The sequence below is a fragment of the Trachurus trachurus genome (assembly GCF_905171665.1).
Source record: "Trachurus trachurus genome assembly, chromosome: 16".
In the NCBI taxonomy this organism is placed as follows: Eukaryota; Metazoa; Chordata; class Actinopteri; order Carangiformes; family Carangidae; genus Trachurus; species Trachurus trachurus.
Genome location: NC_139902.1, coordinates 20635558 through 20656849, shown reverse-complemented (window position 1 = coordinate 20656849; position 21292 = coordinate 20635558). Strand labels below are relative to the sequence as shown.

Sequence of the window (21292 nt, the reverse complement as noted above, 5' to 3'; positions counted from 1 at the left end):
TTAAGGTTCAAACATTGTACAGATGAGCCCTATCCTTTTAAAATGACATTAATTAACCCAGAGAAATCTGTTTTGCATTTAGATATCGACGCTCCACGCATGTTACACCCAAGTCCTACCTGTCCTTCATCCAGGGCTACAAGTCCATCTATAAGGAGAAAAGGTCTGAAGTTCAGACCCTTGCCAACAGGTAAACAGACTTCAAGGACTAATTGAAATACTTATTTAATTGAAATAATAGTGTTACAGTTTGTTTCGTATCTGTAGTACATGCTTCCTCTTAGTCACCATGTGTGACCAGTCAGCAGTGACGCAGTAGTAATTAGGCATGATTAGTGCATGTCCTGAAAAATACCAGCTGCTTCCACTGGCAGATTTTTTGAAAGAATCGTGCTACAGATTGATCAAAATCTGCTGCCATTATTGAGTCAGTAGTTGACATTTAAAAACATCTCCAATCTGAATCAGCATAAATGGCTGCACTCCTTTTACCATGATTTCAAACCCATGTCTGCCTATCAGCTATTCCCCAGGCCTTGCTAGCTCTTGAAGGGATGTCACTACATTTACAATTCTGAGCAGACACATAGTAAAAAGTGTTCCTGTTAAATAATATAATATACAAGTATTTTTACCACCTGGTGCCCAGTGGACCAAAGACTCAGAATGGCACTCAGTTCACCCTTGAGCTTTTACAGCTATTTACAACAAACAGGGCCCCAGGTGCAGACCTGCAGATGCTTATTACAAAGTGCAGACACATAGTAGCAAGGGGCAAGATGTATGCTGGAATTGGATGCAGCTTTACTGATTATGTTTGATATTTCCCCTGTTTAGGATGAACACTGGTCTCCAGAAACTGAAGGAGGCATCAGAGTCTGTAGCAGCACTCAGCAAGGAGCTGGAGGTGAAGGAGAAGGAGCTACAGGTCGCCAATGACAAGGCTGATATGGTAGGTTTCAGGCAGGAGGGTGAATTTTTTACATGCACAAATGTACATGGAGGGTAGAGGTGCAGTACATACTCTATGCTTTTAGTTTAATTTAATTTTGTTTTTTAGTTGTGTTACACAATTACACTTACTTCACATTTGTGATCTAATCAAGGAGAGTTTCTGAATTAAAACAGCAGCACCCTCCATTATTGACTTGCAGTTATCACACTGATTTGTGTTATTTGTCTTGATATGAATTTTGTATTTTCAGTGTATTTTCTGGGCATGAATATGTATTACTCTGTTTATTTGCAGTTTGTATGTGTAGTACTCTATGTGCAGGTATTTGTGGATGCACATGATCAGCAGTGAAATTAATGATGTTTCTTTGAAATAATAAGTAGAAGCAAAGCCACATCAATCAGACACTGTAATACTTTCATGTATAAAAAAAAATAAATAGGGGAAAAAAGTAAATAACCTTTCACTGCTACATTCAGTGTGACTTTTAAGTGGATACCTTAAAATCTCTTGCTTTGTTGTTTACTTTGAGTTCCTGCAGTAAGTGAGACAAGACAAACTACGAATTGTGGAGTGTAATTGTCATAGTTGTCATATGTCGACATACAGTACCTGTGTATCTCATACTGTACATGTTTGTGCTGCTTAAAAACTGACATTAACATAAGAAGGAATAAAAGTAAAATAAAAGTGATTGCATTGACTAATTTTAGACTTTATTGTGATTAATACCAGGTGTTGAAGGAGGTGACGGTAAAAGCCCAGGCAGCAGAGCGAGTGAAGGTGGAGGTGCAGAAAGTGAAGGACAAGGCCCAGGCAATTGTAGACAGCATCTCAGCTGACAAAGCCATCGCTGAGGAGAAACTTGAAGCTGCCCGACCAGCTCTGGAGGAGGCAGAGGCTGCACTGCAAGTATGGGACTTGACTTAATGCCTCCCCCACTGATATTTTTCTGACTGTCTTTCTTTATGTTGCTTTAGGGCATCATTTGGTGCCTTCTGTGACTTGCTATTTGTAACTGCATGCTGGCACGATGTGATCCCCAGGTGTTTCCTCAACCCTATTTCACCAGGGTGCACAGGTTCAACTGTAAACTTGTTTTCTTGAGAAAAAAAACAAGAGCTGAAGATTGATTGGCTGCCCACACAAAGTATTTCTATACATCTTCTCATCCTGATTGCTGTGACTCTCTGCACTGTGGTGCTACTGGAGTCATTATAATTCCCTCAGCTGCTCCAGATTGCTGCTATTAGTAGACTTACTGTTTATACTCAAACTTTATTCATAGAGCACTTTAAAAACAACCGAAGTTGACCAAAGTGCTGTACAGATTAATAAAAACATTATTAAAATACAATAAAATAAACAAATAAAGTGGAATAAAAACAAATGTGCTTTAAAAAAAAAAACAATACAAGTAAAAGACAAATGTGTCAATTTGACTGAATGCCAGGAAGAAAAAGTGTGTTTTCAAGGAATATTTAAAAGCCCCTATAGACTCCACCGACAGGATGTGCCATGGTAGGCTGTTCCAGAGCCAGCTAAGATTTAGTCATCTTTGGTCTTTAGGGACGACGAGTAGCAGCTGATTGGCCGATCTCAGTGCTCATTAAACAGATCTTAAAATCAATTCTAAAAGTGACCGGCAGCCAGTGGAATGAGGCAAAGACTGAAGATATGTGATCTTGCTTAACGTTTTGCAACGACGAGCCGGGCTGCTGGGTTCTGTACTAGCTGTAGACGATGTAACAGTGAGTGGTCCAGACCAACATACAGTGAGTTCCAGTAATCCAGACATGTATTAATAAAAGCATGAATTACCATTTCTAGGTCTCGGCAGGAGAGATAGCCTACTGTAGCGCTTTACTTTTGATAAAATCCTCAACTGGAAAAAGCTGTTTTTTTACGACATGGTTAACCTGCTGTTCAACCTTGAGATTGCTGTCAAAGATCAGACCATGATTTCTTACTGATAACTGGACACTAGGAGTGAAGGAGCCCAGAAAATCTGATGGATTGCCCCAAAACATTATGATCTCGGTCTTATTTTCATTTTCAAGTTTTTGGCCTCCTGGGATTTTACTACAGTCCAGCAGTTTGTGGCTACAGAGTTACTGTTTTTGAATTTTAAGGGCAAGTAAATCCGCGTGTCATTGGCATAACAATGTAAAGAAAGATTATTTTTGAAAATTGAACCCAGCAGCAGCATACTGTATGTAGCAGGTATAAGACTAGTCAGGTATGACTGGAACCATAGAAGGGCAGAAGCTGTACCTGACATATATTGTGAATTTATATTACTTACAAATTATGAATATATATTTTATATATTTTTCCTGTAAGGAGTAAGAACACAGTATTTGCAGGGCTTTGTTATCCTAAGGCCCATCTACTGACAGTAATGACTGCTGTTCAGGCCTACTGCTCCTCATGATGTTCCCTGCCACCAACACAGGTTTGCCCAAACATTTAGCCTGAGGTTCAAGATTGTCAGTAACCTGTGTTTTGGAGCAGTTTACCGTGCTCCCTGTGTGTGGCTTAATGCCTCACCTACCAATATTTTTCCTTCTGTCTTTGGGTTGCTCCAGGGCACTACTTAGAGCCCTCTGTTACTTGCTATCTGTAAGTGCATGCAGGCTCTGCCTATTGCCTCGTCACCTCAGTGTATGTGTATGTGTACAGTAACAGCGGGTATGTCTAATGTTAGCCTGGTGCCCCAGGCCTGGAGCTGCACTGTAATTAAAGCTCTCCCCCCGTGTAGATGACTGCATACAGATCTCCTACGGCAAAGCACTGATGAGAATTTTTATTTTGCTTCTGTGGGTCGAAACCTTAATTTTCCAAACAGGCAACCTTGGGCGATCAGTTGGGATTGAATGTTTTAAAAGAGCTGTCACCTAATACTTTGTGGCACATGGATGCTACTGAATGCTACTCACTCAAAAAGCTTCTTCAACTCCACTGGCAACTACAAGTACAAGTAATTTACTGTGAACATCTTAAGGTTACTCAAACCACAGAGTCGGCCCTACAGTTTACACTTCATCAGTATTTACAACTATTTTGTGCCTTTACTGTAACCCAGAATTGGGAAAAATAACATTTTCTTTATGGAAGCACAACAAATATTTGCACCAAATGTCATTCATAAAGTTATTCTTAGCTCAGTCTAGATTTAGAATGGGCATACAACATTTTTGAAAGCTGTAACCCATTTATTTATCTTTCTAGTAAAAGCAGAAAATGTATTGTTGAACAACAAGGTCACAGAATGTGTAACATGTGTAGCACAATGTCTCTTTTGTGTATTGCTCCAGCAGCAACATTTATAATTGATACACAATGACAGAAATAGTACTGTCCTGTGAGTTGTGTGTATTGATGTGAGGGATTTATAAAAAAAGAATAACATACATAATAGTTGCTGCCATATAAAGGAACAAAGCTTTTTTGGCTGGTAGACTGACTGCTGACCAGACTGTCTGCTGGCTATTCTCTCTGGTGAGAGACTCACTCAACACTCGAGCTGATAAAACAGTGGAAATAGAGTAAAGAGGAGGGAGCAGAAACAAGACGAGTGCAAACAGGAAAAGAGAGGAGACAAGCAGAGGAAGTGGTGAAGCAGCCAAACAACTCTCACTGGGACATCTTTGACTCTCCTGCTTTCTCTCTCCTTTTAATCAGTCCCTCGAGGTAATTCTCTGTCTCTCTTTCTTGTTCTATTGGAGTTTATGCTCAGTCTCTCACGCTTTCTTTATTTCCCTCTATCTCTCCCTGTCACACATCCTCTGCTTCATATTGTCAAACTGCAGCATTGTGTGTCCTGTCATAGAGAACGGTAATGAATAACAAATTTCTTTATTCTTTGTTCTCATCGCAGTTAATTCTCTTATACCTCGCAGTGTGCCCTGGGTACATCCAATTTGTTTGCCAACTTAAATTCTCTTTCCTCATTTATGTCTCCCTCTACACATTTCCTGTTTTCCCATTTGTACAGATGGGAACAAAGCCTAATTATAACATAAAAATAAAAATATGCCAGTGTAATTGCTTTCCTTGTTTTATTGTTAGTGGTGTTTGACTTTTCTGTAAAATGTGCTTAAAAACTAGACTCATGATAAATCGTCCTTATTTCAGTTCCCAACATTGATAAATGCATACCTTCACCAACAGTTTAATCATTCTGTCTCTGTGCCCACTTAGACAATCAAACCGTCAGACATTGCCACTGTGCGGACACTCGGCCGGCCCCCACACCTCATCATGCGGATCATGGACTGCGTGCTTCTGCTCTTCCAAAGGCGGGTCAACAGCGTGAAGATCGACCCAGAGAAGAACTGCAACACGCCATCATGGCAGGAGTCCCTAAAACTCATGACAGCAGGAAACTTCCTGGGCAGTCTGCAGGTGCACCCGCTAATATCCAATTAAAAGAGTTGAGATTAAAGTAAGGTGTTGATGCTGCAGAGGGCTTGCTCATGTATGCTACAAACTTGTAATTTAGAAATTGTCATGTTTTGTCAATGTCTTGACAATGTCTTGTCACTGTTGCCTTTATTTGTGTACCCATCTCTCTCACTCTTTTTCTGTTGCTTCTGTATCATCTCTCTTGTCACCAAACACAACTACAGCGGCTCTTTTATCTTATCTTTTATCTTTTTCCCTTCCTTGCTTTTCTCTTTCTTTCTCAGTTTCGTCCACCCTTGCATATCTTGTTTTGTTTATTTCATTCTCTGTTGTGTGCCACTTAAATTCATCTTTCTTTGTTTATTTGCACTGGGTCTCACATCTTCTTCTTCCTGTCTTTTCCCTTTTCATGTCTTTGTGTTGGCAGCTGCCTGAGCTGGAGTAATATTGTTTTTGGGTTGTCCATCCAATTCTAGTGGATACAATATCTCAATAACACCTTAACAGAACTTCTTAAAATTTTGCACATTCACTCAGACTAATCAGATTTTGGTAGTCAAAGCTTCCCACAGCAATTATGACAAAAATTCATAATGTTTTGCTATGATTCTGGATAAACGTGTGAGGCAGTAATTCTTGTTCTTCTCTCTTTTAATCTGTGGCTTTCACTACATGTTTTCTGGTCTGCCTTTGTGTCTCATTATCAACATTCATCCGTGTACTGTATTTTTAGTCGTTTCTCTTACTTTCATTGTTTTTAAGTAACAGGGGAGTTACATGTGCATCTGTAGCCCTAATTCTCTGTGTATTGATATCGACTGAACGAGTCCCAGTCCTTTTTCATTTTAAAAAGATTCTCCTCACTTCCCCACTGCCCTCCCATTTTTTCTATCTCTCTCTGCCTTGCAGCAATTCCCAAAAGACTCCATTAATGAGGAGATGGTGGAGCTCCTGCAGCCTTATTTTGACATGCCTGACTACAACATTGAAACAGCCAAGAGAGTGTGTGGCAACGTGGCCGGCCTTGCATCCTGGACAAAAGCCATGGCCTCGTTCTTCTCCATCAACAAGGAGGTCTTACCCTTGAAGGTAACAGCACTAGCGCACAATAGTGAGACAGTCCCATTGTCCTGTTGTGACAGTAACTTTGGAATATAGAAATACTTCAAGTGAAGTTTTCATTGAAATCGTCTGCTGTGCGTAAGCAGACTCATCATTCACTTAAATGCCACTCACCTCACTATCACGAGTACAAATTCTGATATACCTCATCATCACATCAACAAACACACGAAAGACCAACACACACACACACACACACACACACACACACACACACACACACACACACACACACACACACACACACACACACACACACACACACACATATACATGACACTCACTCCCTGAGCAAAGACTATGGCCTTCCACTCCCAACACTTACTGTGGAGGAAAGAACCTGTTTTTCAACAGAGAAACCCTGAGCAACAGAAACAGATGAGGTTGTCTCTGATATGAAAGGATTTATTCATATCACCACACTTTGGCAGAAATAATTTGCTGGTGGTGTAGGTAATAGAAGTGCCCCAAAGAATTTAGACCAAAAGACAGAAAATAAATTTCAAATTAAATAGAAATTTATAAAATTCGGTCCATTACAAGTCAAATTCCCAGGGCCAATTTGAATTGATTCATAGTACAATAATAAGTATCTGGCAATTCAGATTTCCCTCTTTAGGCTCAATTAAGAGTCTGCTTGCTCCGTGTGAGTGAACATTAGGAGATTTATGTAGTATCCTTATGTAACACGTGTAATTTTGCTGATGCAATTCTCACATTAGCAAAATATCACATCAAGAAGTCAAAGTCATGAATATTAAGATCTTAATCATAAATTTTTTTCTTATAAATAATGTGAATGTGATATACTGATTTCTACAGTACAGGTTCTGTTAACATCTAAGTGATTGACATCTAACTGAATTTACTTTCAAGCTGTGCTAATTAATTGCCTCTATTGCACGACAATGTTTCTGTCCTCTGTCTGTCTTGTATATTTCATTTTTCCAAGGAATTATTAATTCCATGGACACATAATGACAGCAGAAAATAGTATAGAGCTGAGCACACTCACTCTTTTACTCTCGTAAAATGCTATGTACAGTAATTCACTGACATTGTCTGATCGTCACCTCTGCTTGCCCTTCAGGCAGTGCATTGTTTTGTTTTTTTTACCTGATTTCCATCCCTTCTTGTCAGCACATCCTATTTTCCTATTTACTTTCTTTATTTTCTTTGCACCTTTATGTCTCTGCTCTGTCCTGGTTTCTTTTTCATATCCTCCATTTTCTGGTTCCCTTACTGTATCTCTTCTCTCTCTGACTTTCCCTCTCTCCCTTCTTGCCCCCTAATTTTCTCCATCTCCGTCTCTCGTACACATACACACACATTATGTTTTTTCTCTTATTTTGTACAACCTCCATGAAAACTCTTTACCTCTCCTCTTTGATCCTGACCTTTTGCTTTCGTGTGGAACACAGTCTGGCAAATTGATTTTTTGGTTTCCAGCTCAGTGGTAGCTTCCTTTTAAGCTGGCCAGCCAGGCTGCCAGGCAGATGTACAGCTGGACAGACAGATAGGCAGGAAGACAGGCAGGGATGTTCCTCTCAGATGTTAATTAATATTAAATGACTTTGTCTTCTCCAGGATGCCCAGATACGCCCAGACACTCACACACACACTTACACGTACTCACAACTTTTCTCCAAATCTCTGACGCTTTCTCCACAGCTCCAGCTCTCTACCCAGAGATTTTGCTTTTCCCCTTGTCCTAACATCTTGCCCTTGCCCTTTTCATCACTTACCTACAGCTGTTTATTTCCACTTTCTCCTTATCTCCCCCATTTTCTCTCATAAAGCTCTGTTCTTGCATCTCCAGTTTGATTCCTGTAGCTGCTAGTCCCTGCATGAGTGCTGTGAGACGTCTTTTCACGTCCAAAATCTCCGAAAAATCTCAGAAGATATATTTCCAACCTTCTACCATAGTACTTCTAACCTTTAAAAATGATTATTATCACTCCAGTTTAATCCCAAAATATTCCTTTTCTCTCAGATTTGTCCAAATTTTCCAGCTCAATAAAAAAACTCATTCCTTTTTCTGTCAAACCCTGTCATCACCTCATCTAGTCTCTTCTTTCTTTTGTCTATTTCTCTCCACCTTCTATCTCTCCCTGAACTGACCGTGACCCCTGTAGGGTTTTTATGTGCAATAATGGAATCACAGATCCCTCTCTCTCTGTTTCTCTCTCTGTGTCTCTCTCTCCTCTCTTTATTAGGCTAACTTGGCGGTGCAGCAGAATCGTCTGGCCATAGCTAATGTGGACCTTCAGAAGGCTCAGGCTGAGCTGGACGCAAAGCAGGCCGAGCTGGATGTGGTGCAGGCGGAGTATGAGAAGGCCATGATGGAGAAACAGGTCAATGGTTTTCTTTAACCTCCCAGTAACACATATTATAAATCAGCATGAGGCACAAAACAGGAACAGCGTGTTCCCAAAAGATAACTGAAACAATCACTGGATCATGTGACGTAAACAGATGTGATATGAATTATTTAAGGAGTGCTGCTGGTTCTTTACCTGGGGCTTTATAGCAACATCATTTTATGTAATATGATAAAGGAATGTGCTGCCCTGCACAAATTGGTGATATTTGATTGACTAATTAATGATTAATGAATATCATCTTCTACAACTGGGCATCTAGTGTTGGTCTGTTCCACTGAAGCCTGGCTGCAACAGCTGTTTCTGTGCCTTATTGATATAGTCAAACCTAAAACATTGATTTTATACCCTCTCTCTGGCTCACTCCTTTTCATTTAATAGTGATACATTCGTAAGCTAAGGCATTTTCGCTGTGAGCAATAGAAAAGTAAAACCCCAAGTTAAGAAGAATAAAGTCTCTTACCTGTATCTACCGGTATTCAAAAACATTATGTTATGAATTTATGTTCATATCGCCATGAAAACTGTGACCCCATGTTATTTATGACTGTAAGGAATTTATAAAAGTAAGGTAGATCATGCAGATGATTTAACATCCTTATTACTGTACTAGAACAAAGTATTTTAAGAAAATCTCAACACTTTATTAAATTAGCTTCTCATTAAAAAGGAACACAGACAAGCCCATAATCTCATTAAAAAGGAACACAGACAAGCCCATAATCTGAAGTCACAGGAGACAACTGGGTTGCACTGTCACTTGTGTCCATTGTTTGTGTACTATGTGTTCTGTGACAAATGACACCAAGTAAATGGAAAAAATATGTGCGTCATCACTCCCTGATTAGTCAATCTAGACAGCCAAAGTTGACTCTTTTTATAATTTTGTGATTAGGACACAGATCAGTTAATCTCCAGGGGACAAAAGCGTTTGAGACTGGGACAATGGCTGTTGATTTTAATGTGCTTCTGAATGAAGACATTGCCTAAAATAGACTGTCTTTACAGATTATAACATTGCTTTTGGATAAAGAATCTTCTTATTGAACTGTTGATTAAGAGATAATCATGATAAATGGCCTAGAGGTGCTGGTGATGTCTTTCAATGCTTTTTAAAAGGGAGGATAATTTGGGCAGTCATAGAGGACAAACAGATGCAGGCTTCCAGATTCATTTGGGCAATTCTGACTTGAAATGAACCCAACCTGCATGTCTTTGTACTGAGGCACATGGATAAATTCCAGTATATCTATTTTTACAGAGCTCAGATTGGTGTAAATCTGCACAGACATACAAAGAATAAATGGCTGAATGAGAATTAAATGGTTTGATGAAGAGAGAGTTGGACACATCAACCTACTGACCTTCTTATCTGCCCTCTCTACCCATCAGACACTGCTGGAGGATGCTGAGCGCTGCAGACACAAAATGCAGACAGCGTCCAGTCTCATCAGTGGGCTTGCTGGCGAGAAGGAGAGATGGACGGAGCAGAGCAAAGAATTTGCTGCACAAACCAAGCGCCTTGTTGGTGGGTTTCAAAGCAGATTACTAAACCTAATTGTTAAAACAGTAAATGGCAATTATGGCAGGTAAATAATTGATACTCTATCACTGATATTATCATTTGTTTATTTGTGAAATTATGTTTGAATGTGAAAGACATAATGTTACGTGAAAGAAATAAACAACTTACACTTGAATAACCTGCCCATAGAGATCAAGTCTAATACACCAAATAACCAGTGTGCTCTTAAGTTTGGTGACTCCTGTACTGTATCTCCTTGCTCCAGGTGATGTTCTTCTAGCCACGGCTTTCCTCTCGTACTCCGGCCCCTTCAATCAGGAGTTTCGTAATCTTTTACTGAGCGACTGGCAACAGGAGTTAAAGCAGCGTTGCATCCCATTTGGCAACAATCTCAATCTGTCCGAGCTGCTCATTGATGCACCCACTGTCGGCGAATGGAACCTGCAGGTCAGTAACCAGCTTTGGTAGCTGCTGTCGGCCAAGCGAGGAAACGCGTGTAGTGCATACTGATGTGGCCCATACAGTATGATGTTTATTCTGCATGTTTTCCACATTGCAGTTGCCTGACTTGTTCCATTATTGATTACTGCACCTCTCAAGGATAAATGTGTATATCAGTCAGATGTGCGCTGTTGCTAAATCAAATACTGGACAGAAATGTAGAAAACTAACATGAAGATGGTTTATATGCAGATCAATCGGGTGGCATTTGCTCAAGTAAACAGAGGAATTATTTGTCATCTCACAGGGGCTCCCCAGTGATGACCTTTCCATTCAGAACGGCATCATTGTCACCAAAGCTGCCCGCTTCCCCCTACTTATTGACCCACAGACGCAAGGAAAAATCTGGATCAAGAACAAGGAGGCCAAGAATGAGCTGCAGGTTTGGGATTTTTTTTCTTTTCCTTTACTTTTAATATAGGGGTGTCAGAAAGTACGAGATAAATAGAATTAGTTGGACATAGTTTAGAAAGGCACACATATCTATATACAGTATAAGGTCCAAAATAAGTCATGGAGTCTCTTTTCATATAATTGTAGTGAGGTGAGACACAGATCACAGCGGCTTCAACTGTCTTTTCATGGATGAAGTTTGGGACAACCTGGATTTATCCTAGAGTCCTAGAAAGAAGTGCATTGATCAGGGAGTTGACCATGAACCACAATCACTGTAAGAGAGCTTCAGAGGTCCACTGTCAATATGGAAGTGGCCTTGCACAGACTCATTCCTCACAAAACATCTGTAGAGACAGCTGGGGAAAGCAGCTCACAGATGCTTCCCATCCAGTCTGACAGAGTCTGAGAGGATTTGCCAGGAAGAATGGGATAAACTGCCAAATCCAGTTGTGCAAACTTGTACAAGACGACTTTAAGCTGACACCGCTGGCAAAATGGGCTTCTACAAATTACTGAATTAAGTGTCTGAATACATTTGTAAAAGCGATATATGAGTTTTTAATACATATTTTATCCTTTAATATTTCACAATGTTATTTTCCAACCCCAATGATGGCCTGCAGTGACGTTTTCAGTCTTTGTATCCTTGTTCTCTCATAATGCAACATTACCAAAACATTTGAAATTGAAAGAAGAGTGCTCCATAAATTGCACCTTCAACTCAACTAAACCAACCTTAAGTCAGTATTTTTATGTCATTACTTTCAGTAATTATTTTCTATTATAATTATTTTGTCATCTCCTGCTCTGTAATGTGAGATTTAGATTTTTAAGCAGCCTCTTATCTTCTCCTCCTTGCTTGATGTAATAGTCCTAGATTCTCAGATTCTGTAATGTTCCTTTTGGCCTCAGATTCTTTCCATTGTTCAACATGTTTTTTTTTTCCGTTGCCTTGAAAAAGTACAGCAAAATTCTGCAGGCGTAATAAGACCAGCCAAGGTCACTGGCCCTGTTAGGGGCAATCTCTGAGCTGAGTGAATGCATTCTGCAGTCCTATTATGAGTTTCCTGAAGATGCTTTCCCCTAAGCAGTGGGTTTGAACCCCTTCCATAAGTGACTTCCTCAGACTAATTCTATTTTTTTCTAAGGTTTTCTTAGAGACACTGGCCTTTGTAGCTTAGCAGCAACAAGGGAGAAGTGAAATATGTCATGATTGCTTCACCAAAATCAAGAATTTGTGTCACATCATTTGAGATTTCCCCCCATCTAAACCATATTATTGTAATAAAACCATTAAATCAATGCTTTGTAAATGGTATTGATTCATTCCATCGGGCAAGGGCTGCACTGAGATCACACAAATGCCATTTTTTAAGTCGGTCTTTTCACCAGAGGTTATTTTTCCTGATTCCAGATCACTTCACTGAACCACAGGTATTTCAAGAACCACTTGGAGGACAGTTTGTCTCTGGGACGCCCCCTTTTGATTGAGGATGTAGGGGAGGAGTTGGACCCTGCACTGGACAACATCCTGGAGAAAAACTTCATCAAAACTGGCTCCACTTACAAGGTAACATGGCAGAAATAATCCATACCCTGTGCCAGCCGTCACACCTGCACTGACGCAGGTTTATTTGCCCAGAAAGGGGAAAACAAGGCTGTTCACTGGCACTGCACAACCACGGGTGGTGCTGGCTGGAGGTGGAGACGGTCTTTAGTTTCTCTAATCACGCCAGCTGGACCACCTGACCCAAATCATGTTCACTGTCTGGGGACAGATTAAAATGTACTCAGTGAGCTTGGTCACTCACAGTGAGTGATAATTGTGGACAGACTCAGTGACTGTACAGACTAATTTCTTCATTTTTCCTGGGTCCACTGTGTAATTGATTTCCATGTTTAATTTCCAAGCTTAATTTTTTCTTTCTGTGTGAAGCATTACTGATACTTTGACACATGCTGTCAAACATAATCAGGAAAGTGAAGGACTTGCTTTTGTCTCTGATACAGTACTGACACAGTGAAAAATATCACTGGGAGACAGATAGTTTGAACTCGGTAGTTAACTGGACTGATGTGAAAAAAGGTTGAATGATGAAGATTAAGTTGGTAAAAGAAATTCACTAGTACGGTTCCCTGCGTCAAGTACACAGTGTGTTCCTGTGCCTCGTTCAAGTAGCTGTGTCATATTTATTAGCTGTTAAGCATGAAATGATGAGAAGAAAGTGTTAATTTCCAGGCAATAATCAGGCCCTAAATATCCACATTAGTGAGGTCATTTAATTAGCACTCAAAGTAATTTCAAATTAAATCTAATAGACAAACATGATGTTTGATATCTAACCACATTCAAAGTGATTTCTACCATGGCACGTCTAATGAAATCATAATGAGAGTAGACGGGCCATTAAGCAAAATTACAGTATGGTTCTATACAGCGTCTTTCTGGCTTCAAGAAAGACATTTCCTGTTGATGAGAAGTGAAATTCAATATCAAGCTTCCCCCCTGCCAGATATGTGTTTCTCTTCTCATTTGTGGCTAGATAGTGAAAAATAGGCTCTCTCTGTCTCAGCTCCCTAATTTCCCTGTAATGTTCTGTTGCAGTTAGATATTTTTAATTTGGAAAATTGCAGAGAATGGTTTGAACGGTTATTATTTTGTCTGCATTCTATCTGCGAAAATAGCGTCCTTGAAGCAAGTTCGGGATGTCGAATTCTTAGTATTACAGGAAATACACAGAATTGCGCATGACAGGGAAGAACTAATAAATTGGTTTGAACTTTGCAGAAAGCATTTTTGCTGCACACATAACTGTGTTTTTTCTGTCTTGCTTGTAAAGATTTGAGCAACAATTTGCCCAAAACAGAGCTAATAGCTCAGCAAAAAGACATTGTTTGTGGATTGCTGCACTGTTTATCACAACAAGGTGGAGTTTTACTTATGTCACCGCCGTACTCTCATTCTTATTCTTGCTCTTGCACACACACAAACACACACGCACACACACAAAGCTATACTATAAATCTTGTGAGAAACAGACAGAGTGAACTTCCCTCTCTCTTGCTCTCTCTCTCTCTTTCTTTCTCTCTCTCTCTCATTATCGCCTCTCAGCTCGTAGCTCTGGCTGATTCTGGTTATTCAGTCGCTGCCTCCCTCGGTCTCACGTACACATCAAACACGTGCATGCACTCACACATACATTGGACATAATGTACGACTGCAAGATATTATGAACACACTCACACCTTATGGTGATTGCAAGTAAGCATGTGTTGGTGCAGACCGCACATCCAGCCAGGAGTCTCCTGACTACCTAATAAGAGGCCTGAGTAGAAGTGTTGACGCTCTTCCTCGTGTCTCCGCCTCCCACCCTTTCCTGAAAAGCTTTAAGTTCTATTAATATCCTGGTGTGAGGACGAAGTGAAGGTGTCTGCAGACAACAGCTCCCGGGGAAAAACGGCAGATGGATAATTAGAAGTTATACTGCCATGAGTAATTAAACGCTGATCTGGGCAAACACAAACACACATCCACACACATGCACAGAGGAAGGGAGACACACAGGAAGTGTTTTTGAGCAGCTTTATCTGACACCAGGATACTGTTTCCCTGTTTGTCCGATACTCAAACACATTTTATATTCACTTTGATCACCGTCTGTCATGACAGATGTGTGACTATGTGTTGTGTTATTTATCTTCTTTAAGTGGTTTAGATTTGAATAATTAAATCCAATAAGTGGAGTAAAAATAGGCTCCATAACGTGCTTTTGATTCTTATATAAAATTACATACTTTGTGTGTGGTTAATTTATTTGCTCTTTTTTACTATTTTGGTATTCCACTTATAATACTGTCAATATTCTAACCGTAACTCCACACAATCGTGTCTCTCTACTTAACATTTGCAGGTGAAAGTTGGTGACAAAGAGGTGGACGTGATGAAGGGCTTTAGGCTCTATGTAACCACCAAGCTGCCTAACCCAGCCTACACCCCAGAAATCAGTGCTCGCACCTCCATCATCGACTTCACTGTCACCATGAGGGGACTGGAGGACCAGCTGCTGGGACGAGTCATCCTCACGGAAAAACAGGTAAGCCTACGCTCAAAGAACGCAGACTGTATATTTATATTAGCTGCTTGTTTTATGCTATACATTTTGAAAACTTAGTTAGCCTGTTTAAAGAGGAACTATGCAGGAGTTAATTGTGATGGTTTAATAAATGACATGTAACTTGTTACAGGGAGAATGACATGGAGGCTCTCTGCCCTCCATGTAGCGCCTCTTGGCTGAAAACCAACCTTGCAAGATCAGTGCTGCCACTCTGGTGTCACAGCTCTAGTCTCTGCGGCGCCGTGACACAAATGCGCCCCGTAACCCGTAATCTCTTGTTTATCACAGATAAGACTACACATATATGATATATAACGTTATGTACTGTTCTATTGATTGCCTTCTGGCCGGCTTCATTGTAAACAAATGCCCATGGTCAGGAGTAGGGTTAGCAAAACAGCAGAAAGGCGACCGGACATGCATAGTTTCCCTATAAACCTTAGGTATGTTTCTGCAGAAAGAAAGCATCGACTTAGCACAAAAAATCTTTGCAATTCCATGGAGCTGTTGGAGACCATATAAATGAAGACTTGCAACACCTCTTCCTACCTCATCTTCTTTCTTTGGCAAACAGATTGTGTGACAATGTAACTGCAAGGTTATTATCACCCTTTGAATGTAGAACATGGCAATCATTTCGCTCCACAGAGACAATGTGAGGAAACAACCAAACAACCAGAAATAGAATGCATACAGTATGTATTAATACTCAGTATTTACACAGATACGTTAAAACTATCGGGGACTTGATTCTTTTGTCCTGTGAGAGAGAAACACATTATAATTGCACCCTACATGATTGAATGTGAAAAGACAGTACAGTAGGAAGGCTATTTTCTCTGGAGTCATAGCTGATCATCGGATGAAGGATTTATGCCAGACAGGAGAAGTGGCTCTGTACTAAATATGGATTTAATCATAATGGAAGCTGAAGTTACTGCCTGCGCTATAAAGCCTGCTTGTCTGCTGTTCATGCAGCTTTCTCAAGCCCAACATCGTTGTTCAGTTATTTGCTTTCACTTTATGTCACAGCTCCAGTGTGTAGACAACCCCCAGCTGTGACATTTACATACTGTATGTCCCTCCATTTTCAGATAACAGTCACTTACCTTGACCATAAAGAGCTTCACAGTGAAAATACTCCGAGGAGTTGACATCCAACACACTATTTCACAAAGACCCATGTGTCTCATGGTTTTACCGCGGGTGACAGAGTTTGGTTCATGATTCTGGCAGAATAAATTCTCTTTAAATCACAGAGTGTCAGCGTGACATTCAGAGCAGAAGCACCTGAAGACGACTGGAGCCCGATCCAGTATTTCTCTGCTGACTCTTGTTCTATTTCAGTGTTCAGCTCTAGGGCACTGTGCAGAATAATATTTGTCCTGCAATTTGAATTTTTCTTTTTATGGAAAGAAAAAATCTGGAGCATTTGGGCTCATTTTATCTCATTAAAACCTGCCCTATGAAAGTGAAAGAAAGTGGCTTTTAGAGAGGTAAGCTTTTAATATTGCAGGAGAACTGGTTTAAACCACATCAGTCTGACAGTAATTTTAAATTGTGACAGGGCGTGAACTATTAGGAGCAACATTTGTTTGCGCAACACAGTTTTTGGTAAAATTCGAAACCTCCTTATAAGGGGCGACACTTGTTAACTATTTGTATGTTTTCTGTGTTTTCTGTGATTTGGTGACACCAGGAGCTGGAGAAGGAGAGGACTGACCTTTTGGAAGATGTGACATCTAACAAGAGAAAGATGAAGGAGTTAGAGGACAACCTCCTCTACCGACTGACCAGCACACAGGCATGGAAATATTCTCTAAAACTGTGATATATCACAAAACACTCTGAAGTAACAAACAGCTTCTATATTAAACAAGCTATAACACCTTTAGGGAATTTCATCAAATTTGATTCCAACGTTCATTTGGACCTACAAACTACTGGAGGTGAAATCTAGTTACTTCCAAGACCACCAGTGCCTCCTTCCTTTACAGGAAAGCAATATGAAAAATAACCATTTGCTTAAAAATATACAGTAATCTGGAGTGCCTTGAAGAGTGGGCCATTGCGTTCATATACAGGTAGGATAGTTACATAAATAAGGTCGAATGGTCAAATAATAGAAACTATACATGCACATCTGTTCCAGCTGTGTCTCTAATTCCGAACTCCATTACCATAGCAATTTCATGGGTTTCCATTTCCGTTCATTTTCTGACATGCAAATATCTCTTTGCAGGGTTCACTGGTGGATGATGAGAGTCTGATTCTTGTCCTTGGTAACACCAAACGCACAGCTGAAGAGGTCACTCAGAAACTACAGATTGCTGCAGAGACAGAGATCCAGATTAATGCTGCCAGAGAGGAGTACCGACCTGGTAGGTCATGTCAACTCGCTCCAGCACAGAATTTACACTTTTTTTGGGGGGGGGTGGTAATTGTCTCTGGTTGATTGTAGTGTGCCTGACAATTTTCAGTCCAGTTTCAATCAAATGAAAATGATTCATTTTCAGTGTGTAAATCAGCTCAAGCAACGAAAAGAGAAAATCTTACTACCAAATCCAGGCATAAAAACACATTTGCCTCACGAGAGGTTGTTCAACTTCATCGTCAGTTTTCCACATCATACAGTATAGTTACCCAAAAGTTCACTTTTTTAAAATCAAATGTCAGTCATCTCTTTAAACATGCCTAACATGTCAACAACTGCACTCCTTTTTCCACTGCTGTAGCTATTGTTGTGTTTCTGTGTGTTTTCAGTGGCCACCAGGGGCAGTATCCTGTACTTCCTGATCACTGAAATGAGTATGGTGAACGTCATGTATCAAACGTCTCTGAGACAATTCCTAGGACTTTTTGACCTCTCTCTGGCAAGGTAAGAATATTCTGCCATTTTCTGCTCTGGCTTCATCTGCAGTAAAAGTGAAATTTTGGGCAAACCCATACTCTTCATTTGCCTTTGCTTAAATGTAGAGCTCCAAGTCAGCCTTTATCATATAAAACTGGCTCACTGTCTTTCTGGGTGAACACAGCCATCACATGAACTCAAATATATACTGTACATACATGGTGAACTTATGTTGGAAGAGCAGCAGGGATAGTCTTTACTGGTTGTTACACAATGCAGTTCCAAAACTCTTGTGCATATAAGTTAGAAGAAGAGTCTAAGCATCAGACAGCCTGCACTAGTAGACTACAACAAATAACGAATAAACACTGTAAGCAGACTAATTATATAACCATGATCCCATCTAAAGCTTTTTGATCCAAATAAGCTTTGTACAGGACATAATGAGGAAAATAGGGACCTCATTAGTGTCTTTGAAAGCCAAAAAAACAGGTTTAATTCAATATAGCAGTGCTACAAGGCCAGCCTGAAGCATCACCAACAAATCTCTTTGACGGCATCAACGTGTATGGAACATTATTAGCTCCAATAAGGTAGTTTTTGTTGCAGGTGTGCCTGAGGCAAACATCAAATACAACCACGATCCGTTTTAACCAACTGCCCATACTGTAGCTCAAACCATGATACAGCCAACACCAATATAATACCAATGTGCCTATTGGCCAGTCATTGTTACCAAGCGCCACAGACAACCAGACTGGTCTGTGCTTGGGTTAACTATTCAGGCTTTGCTTGATCTCTAGTCTGTATTTTTATTTTTAGGGGTTAATTTTAAAAATGACCTACCCTACTGTACATCATCACAGGCACTCCAAACAGCTAATAAGATGTAAATTGAATAAATGTCTTTGTGCCATATGCTTTAAAATCCTTCTTGAACAGGTCCTCAAAAAGCCCTATCACCAGCAAACGCATCACCAACATCATAGAGTTCATGACCTTCGAAGTGTACAAGTACGCAGCACGGGGTCTGTACGAAGAGCACAAGTTCCTCTTCACTCTGCTGTTGACTCTGAAGATCGACATGCAGAGCAACAGGGTCAAACATGAGGAGTTCCTCACACTTATTAAAGGTAAGAGGCCACAACGTGTGAACAATTTGAAGCTTCTGCCTGTAAAAGTTCTCACCAGTTTGACCAAGCATTCTGTGCTTACTTTGAAGAAATATTCAGCAAGTTTTAAAAGCTGCTAGTTAATTTTCACACTGTGCTGTACAAAAATACAGGAATCTAATAAGTGCCTAGAGAGAATGGCAGACCTTCCCATAGGTGAAAATTATGTTTGGGGAAAAATGCAAAAACAGTTGCAATGTTATTAATGTAATTTCTCATTTCTGAAGCCAAGCTCCCTCAAATCTGATTATTTCCCCAAAGCACATTGGTGTGAAGACATTTGCAAAATTTCAGGATTTTATGTGTCTGCAACAAAAGTAAGGAGGAGTTGAGATACTGTGAAGTTGGCAGTAGTATCTGGAAAAGCAGAAGTTTCCAGATAAAAAAGTCTTTGTTTATCTCCCTGATCCCTACTATCTTTACATGTAACCCTCTACTGATCCTGCACCCAAACAGCCAGTGTACACCTGTTTCCACTGAGGCTGCATTAAAATCTCAAAATATAAAGAGAAGTTACAAAGGTTTTACAGCTATGATTCACCTTAGGCCAGACTCCAGGTTGTTTGATAAAGTTATAGACCTATATTTTTTAACGTATACATTATTTACTGGATATGTTTTTAAAGTTTGTCTTGAGGTTTAAACACATTTCAAACATATTGGTTATGGACTGCTCCTCACCGCAGGGATAAAAGCCAAGTATGACAACTGGCAAGGCCAGAACAGACACAGTCTGCTACTTGCATGCAGTTTGACCATCTGTCATCTGCAACCTGCCAAACATGGATTCACAACATGACTTTCGTGTGTTTGTACATTTGCATGTATTTTAGACATTTATCATGGTGTGTTCATGTGTGTGTGTGTTCGTAGGAGGTGCATCTCTGGACCTGAAGGCTTGCCCTCAGAAACCAGCTAAATGGATCCTTGACATGACCTGGCTAAACCTTGTGGAGCTTAGTAAACTATGGCAGTTCTCTGATATACTGGACCAGGTATCAAGCAGCACACACACACACACACACACATACACTCACAACTGCACAGCTTGATCAGTTAGGCATGCCCCAACAGGCCTATGATACCTCTTTTTAGCTGAGAGAGTTTTAACCCACAAAGACGTTTATTTATTATGTTTGCAGATAGCTCATCTGTCACCGATTACACACAAACACTCACACACACACATTTTCATTGGTCTCTAGGTGCTTATTAAATATTTTTCACAGCTCTCCTTTGCTCTAGTAAGCATGTCAATATCAGTCATATTATGTCTCGCGTCATCTCTCTTCTTTATAGACATCCACACACCTGCACACTCTCATCACCAGTGGCTGTCACTCACATACAAATGCATACACCCCTGTGGGTGACTGACAGCCTGGTGGCTCCCATGGAAGGAAAAGCTCAGTGTTATGTGAAATGAGCTTAGTTTGGAGAAACCTTCAATCAGTTACTTTTGGCTGAGCATGCGGACACACAGGAGTGTGTTTGTGTGTGTGTGCACTTACACATACACAAATACATGTGTATTTATGTGTGGATGATTAACAGGGGCAGGTGGATTAACAGCTCTTTGTTTTATGAAATCAGTCAACCAAGGAGAACAAGGTGAGAGCAGGTTTGTGCTGTCATTTCCCCCAGAGAGAGACAAACTCATCTGAGCCTCTGACTCACACTTGGCACTTCAGACAGGACTGTGCTACACACATGACGCAGAAGCTTTTAGACTGAAACTGCACCAAAAACAAACATCGTATTCAGGCAAGCATTTTAACCTTGTGGTTGTTGGAGTTTAGTCACATCCTCAGACTGTCTCTGAAATTCAGGTGCGGGATGTGAAGGCATAACACACTCTCTATCAGCA

General features: G+C 40.3%; 1 protein-coding gene across 2 annotated transcripts in view; it reads left to right on the top strand.

Annotated features, from left to right (window-relative positions):
• Positions 1-21292, top strand: part of dnah5 (dynein, axonemal, heavy chain 5) — a gene marked incomplete at both ends in the record, with an annotated part of 88889 nt that overhangs the window by 54339 nt on the left and 13258 nt on the right. For both annotated transcript variants that reach the window (XM_083989569.1, XM_083989568.1), the window contains 16 exons: positions 83-190; positions 838-952; positions 1691-1867; positions 5159-5362; positions 6272-6451; positions 8701-8838; positions 10258-10393; positions 10656-10837; positions 11139-11273; positions 12702-12857; positions 15199-15381; positions 17102-17206; positions 17645-17783; positions 18166-18280; positions 19196-19386; positions 20299-20420. In XM_083989569.1, the coding sequence (XP_083845695.1) occupies positions 83-190; positions 838-952; positions 1691-1867; positions 5159-5362; positions 6272-6451; positions 8701-8838; positions 10258-10393; positions 10656-10837; positions 11139-11273; positions 12702-12857; positions 15199-15381; positions 17102-17206; positions 17645-17783; positions 18166-18280; positions 19196-19386; positions 20299-20420 (2386 nt within the window). The remainder of the gene's footprint in view (positions 1-82; positions 191-837; positions 953-1690; positions 1868-5158; positions 5363-6271; positions 6452-8700; positions 8839-10257; positions 10394-10655; positions 10838-11138; positions 11274-12701; positions 12858-15198; positions 15382-17101; positions 17207-17644; positions 17784-18165; positions 18281-19195; positions 19387-20298; positions 20421-21292) is intronic.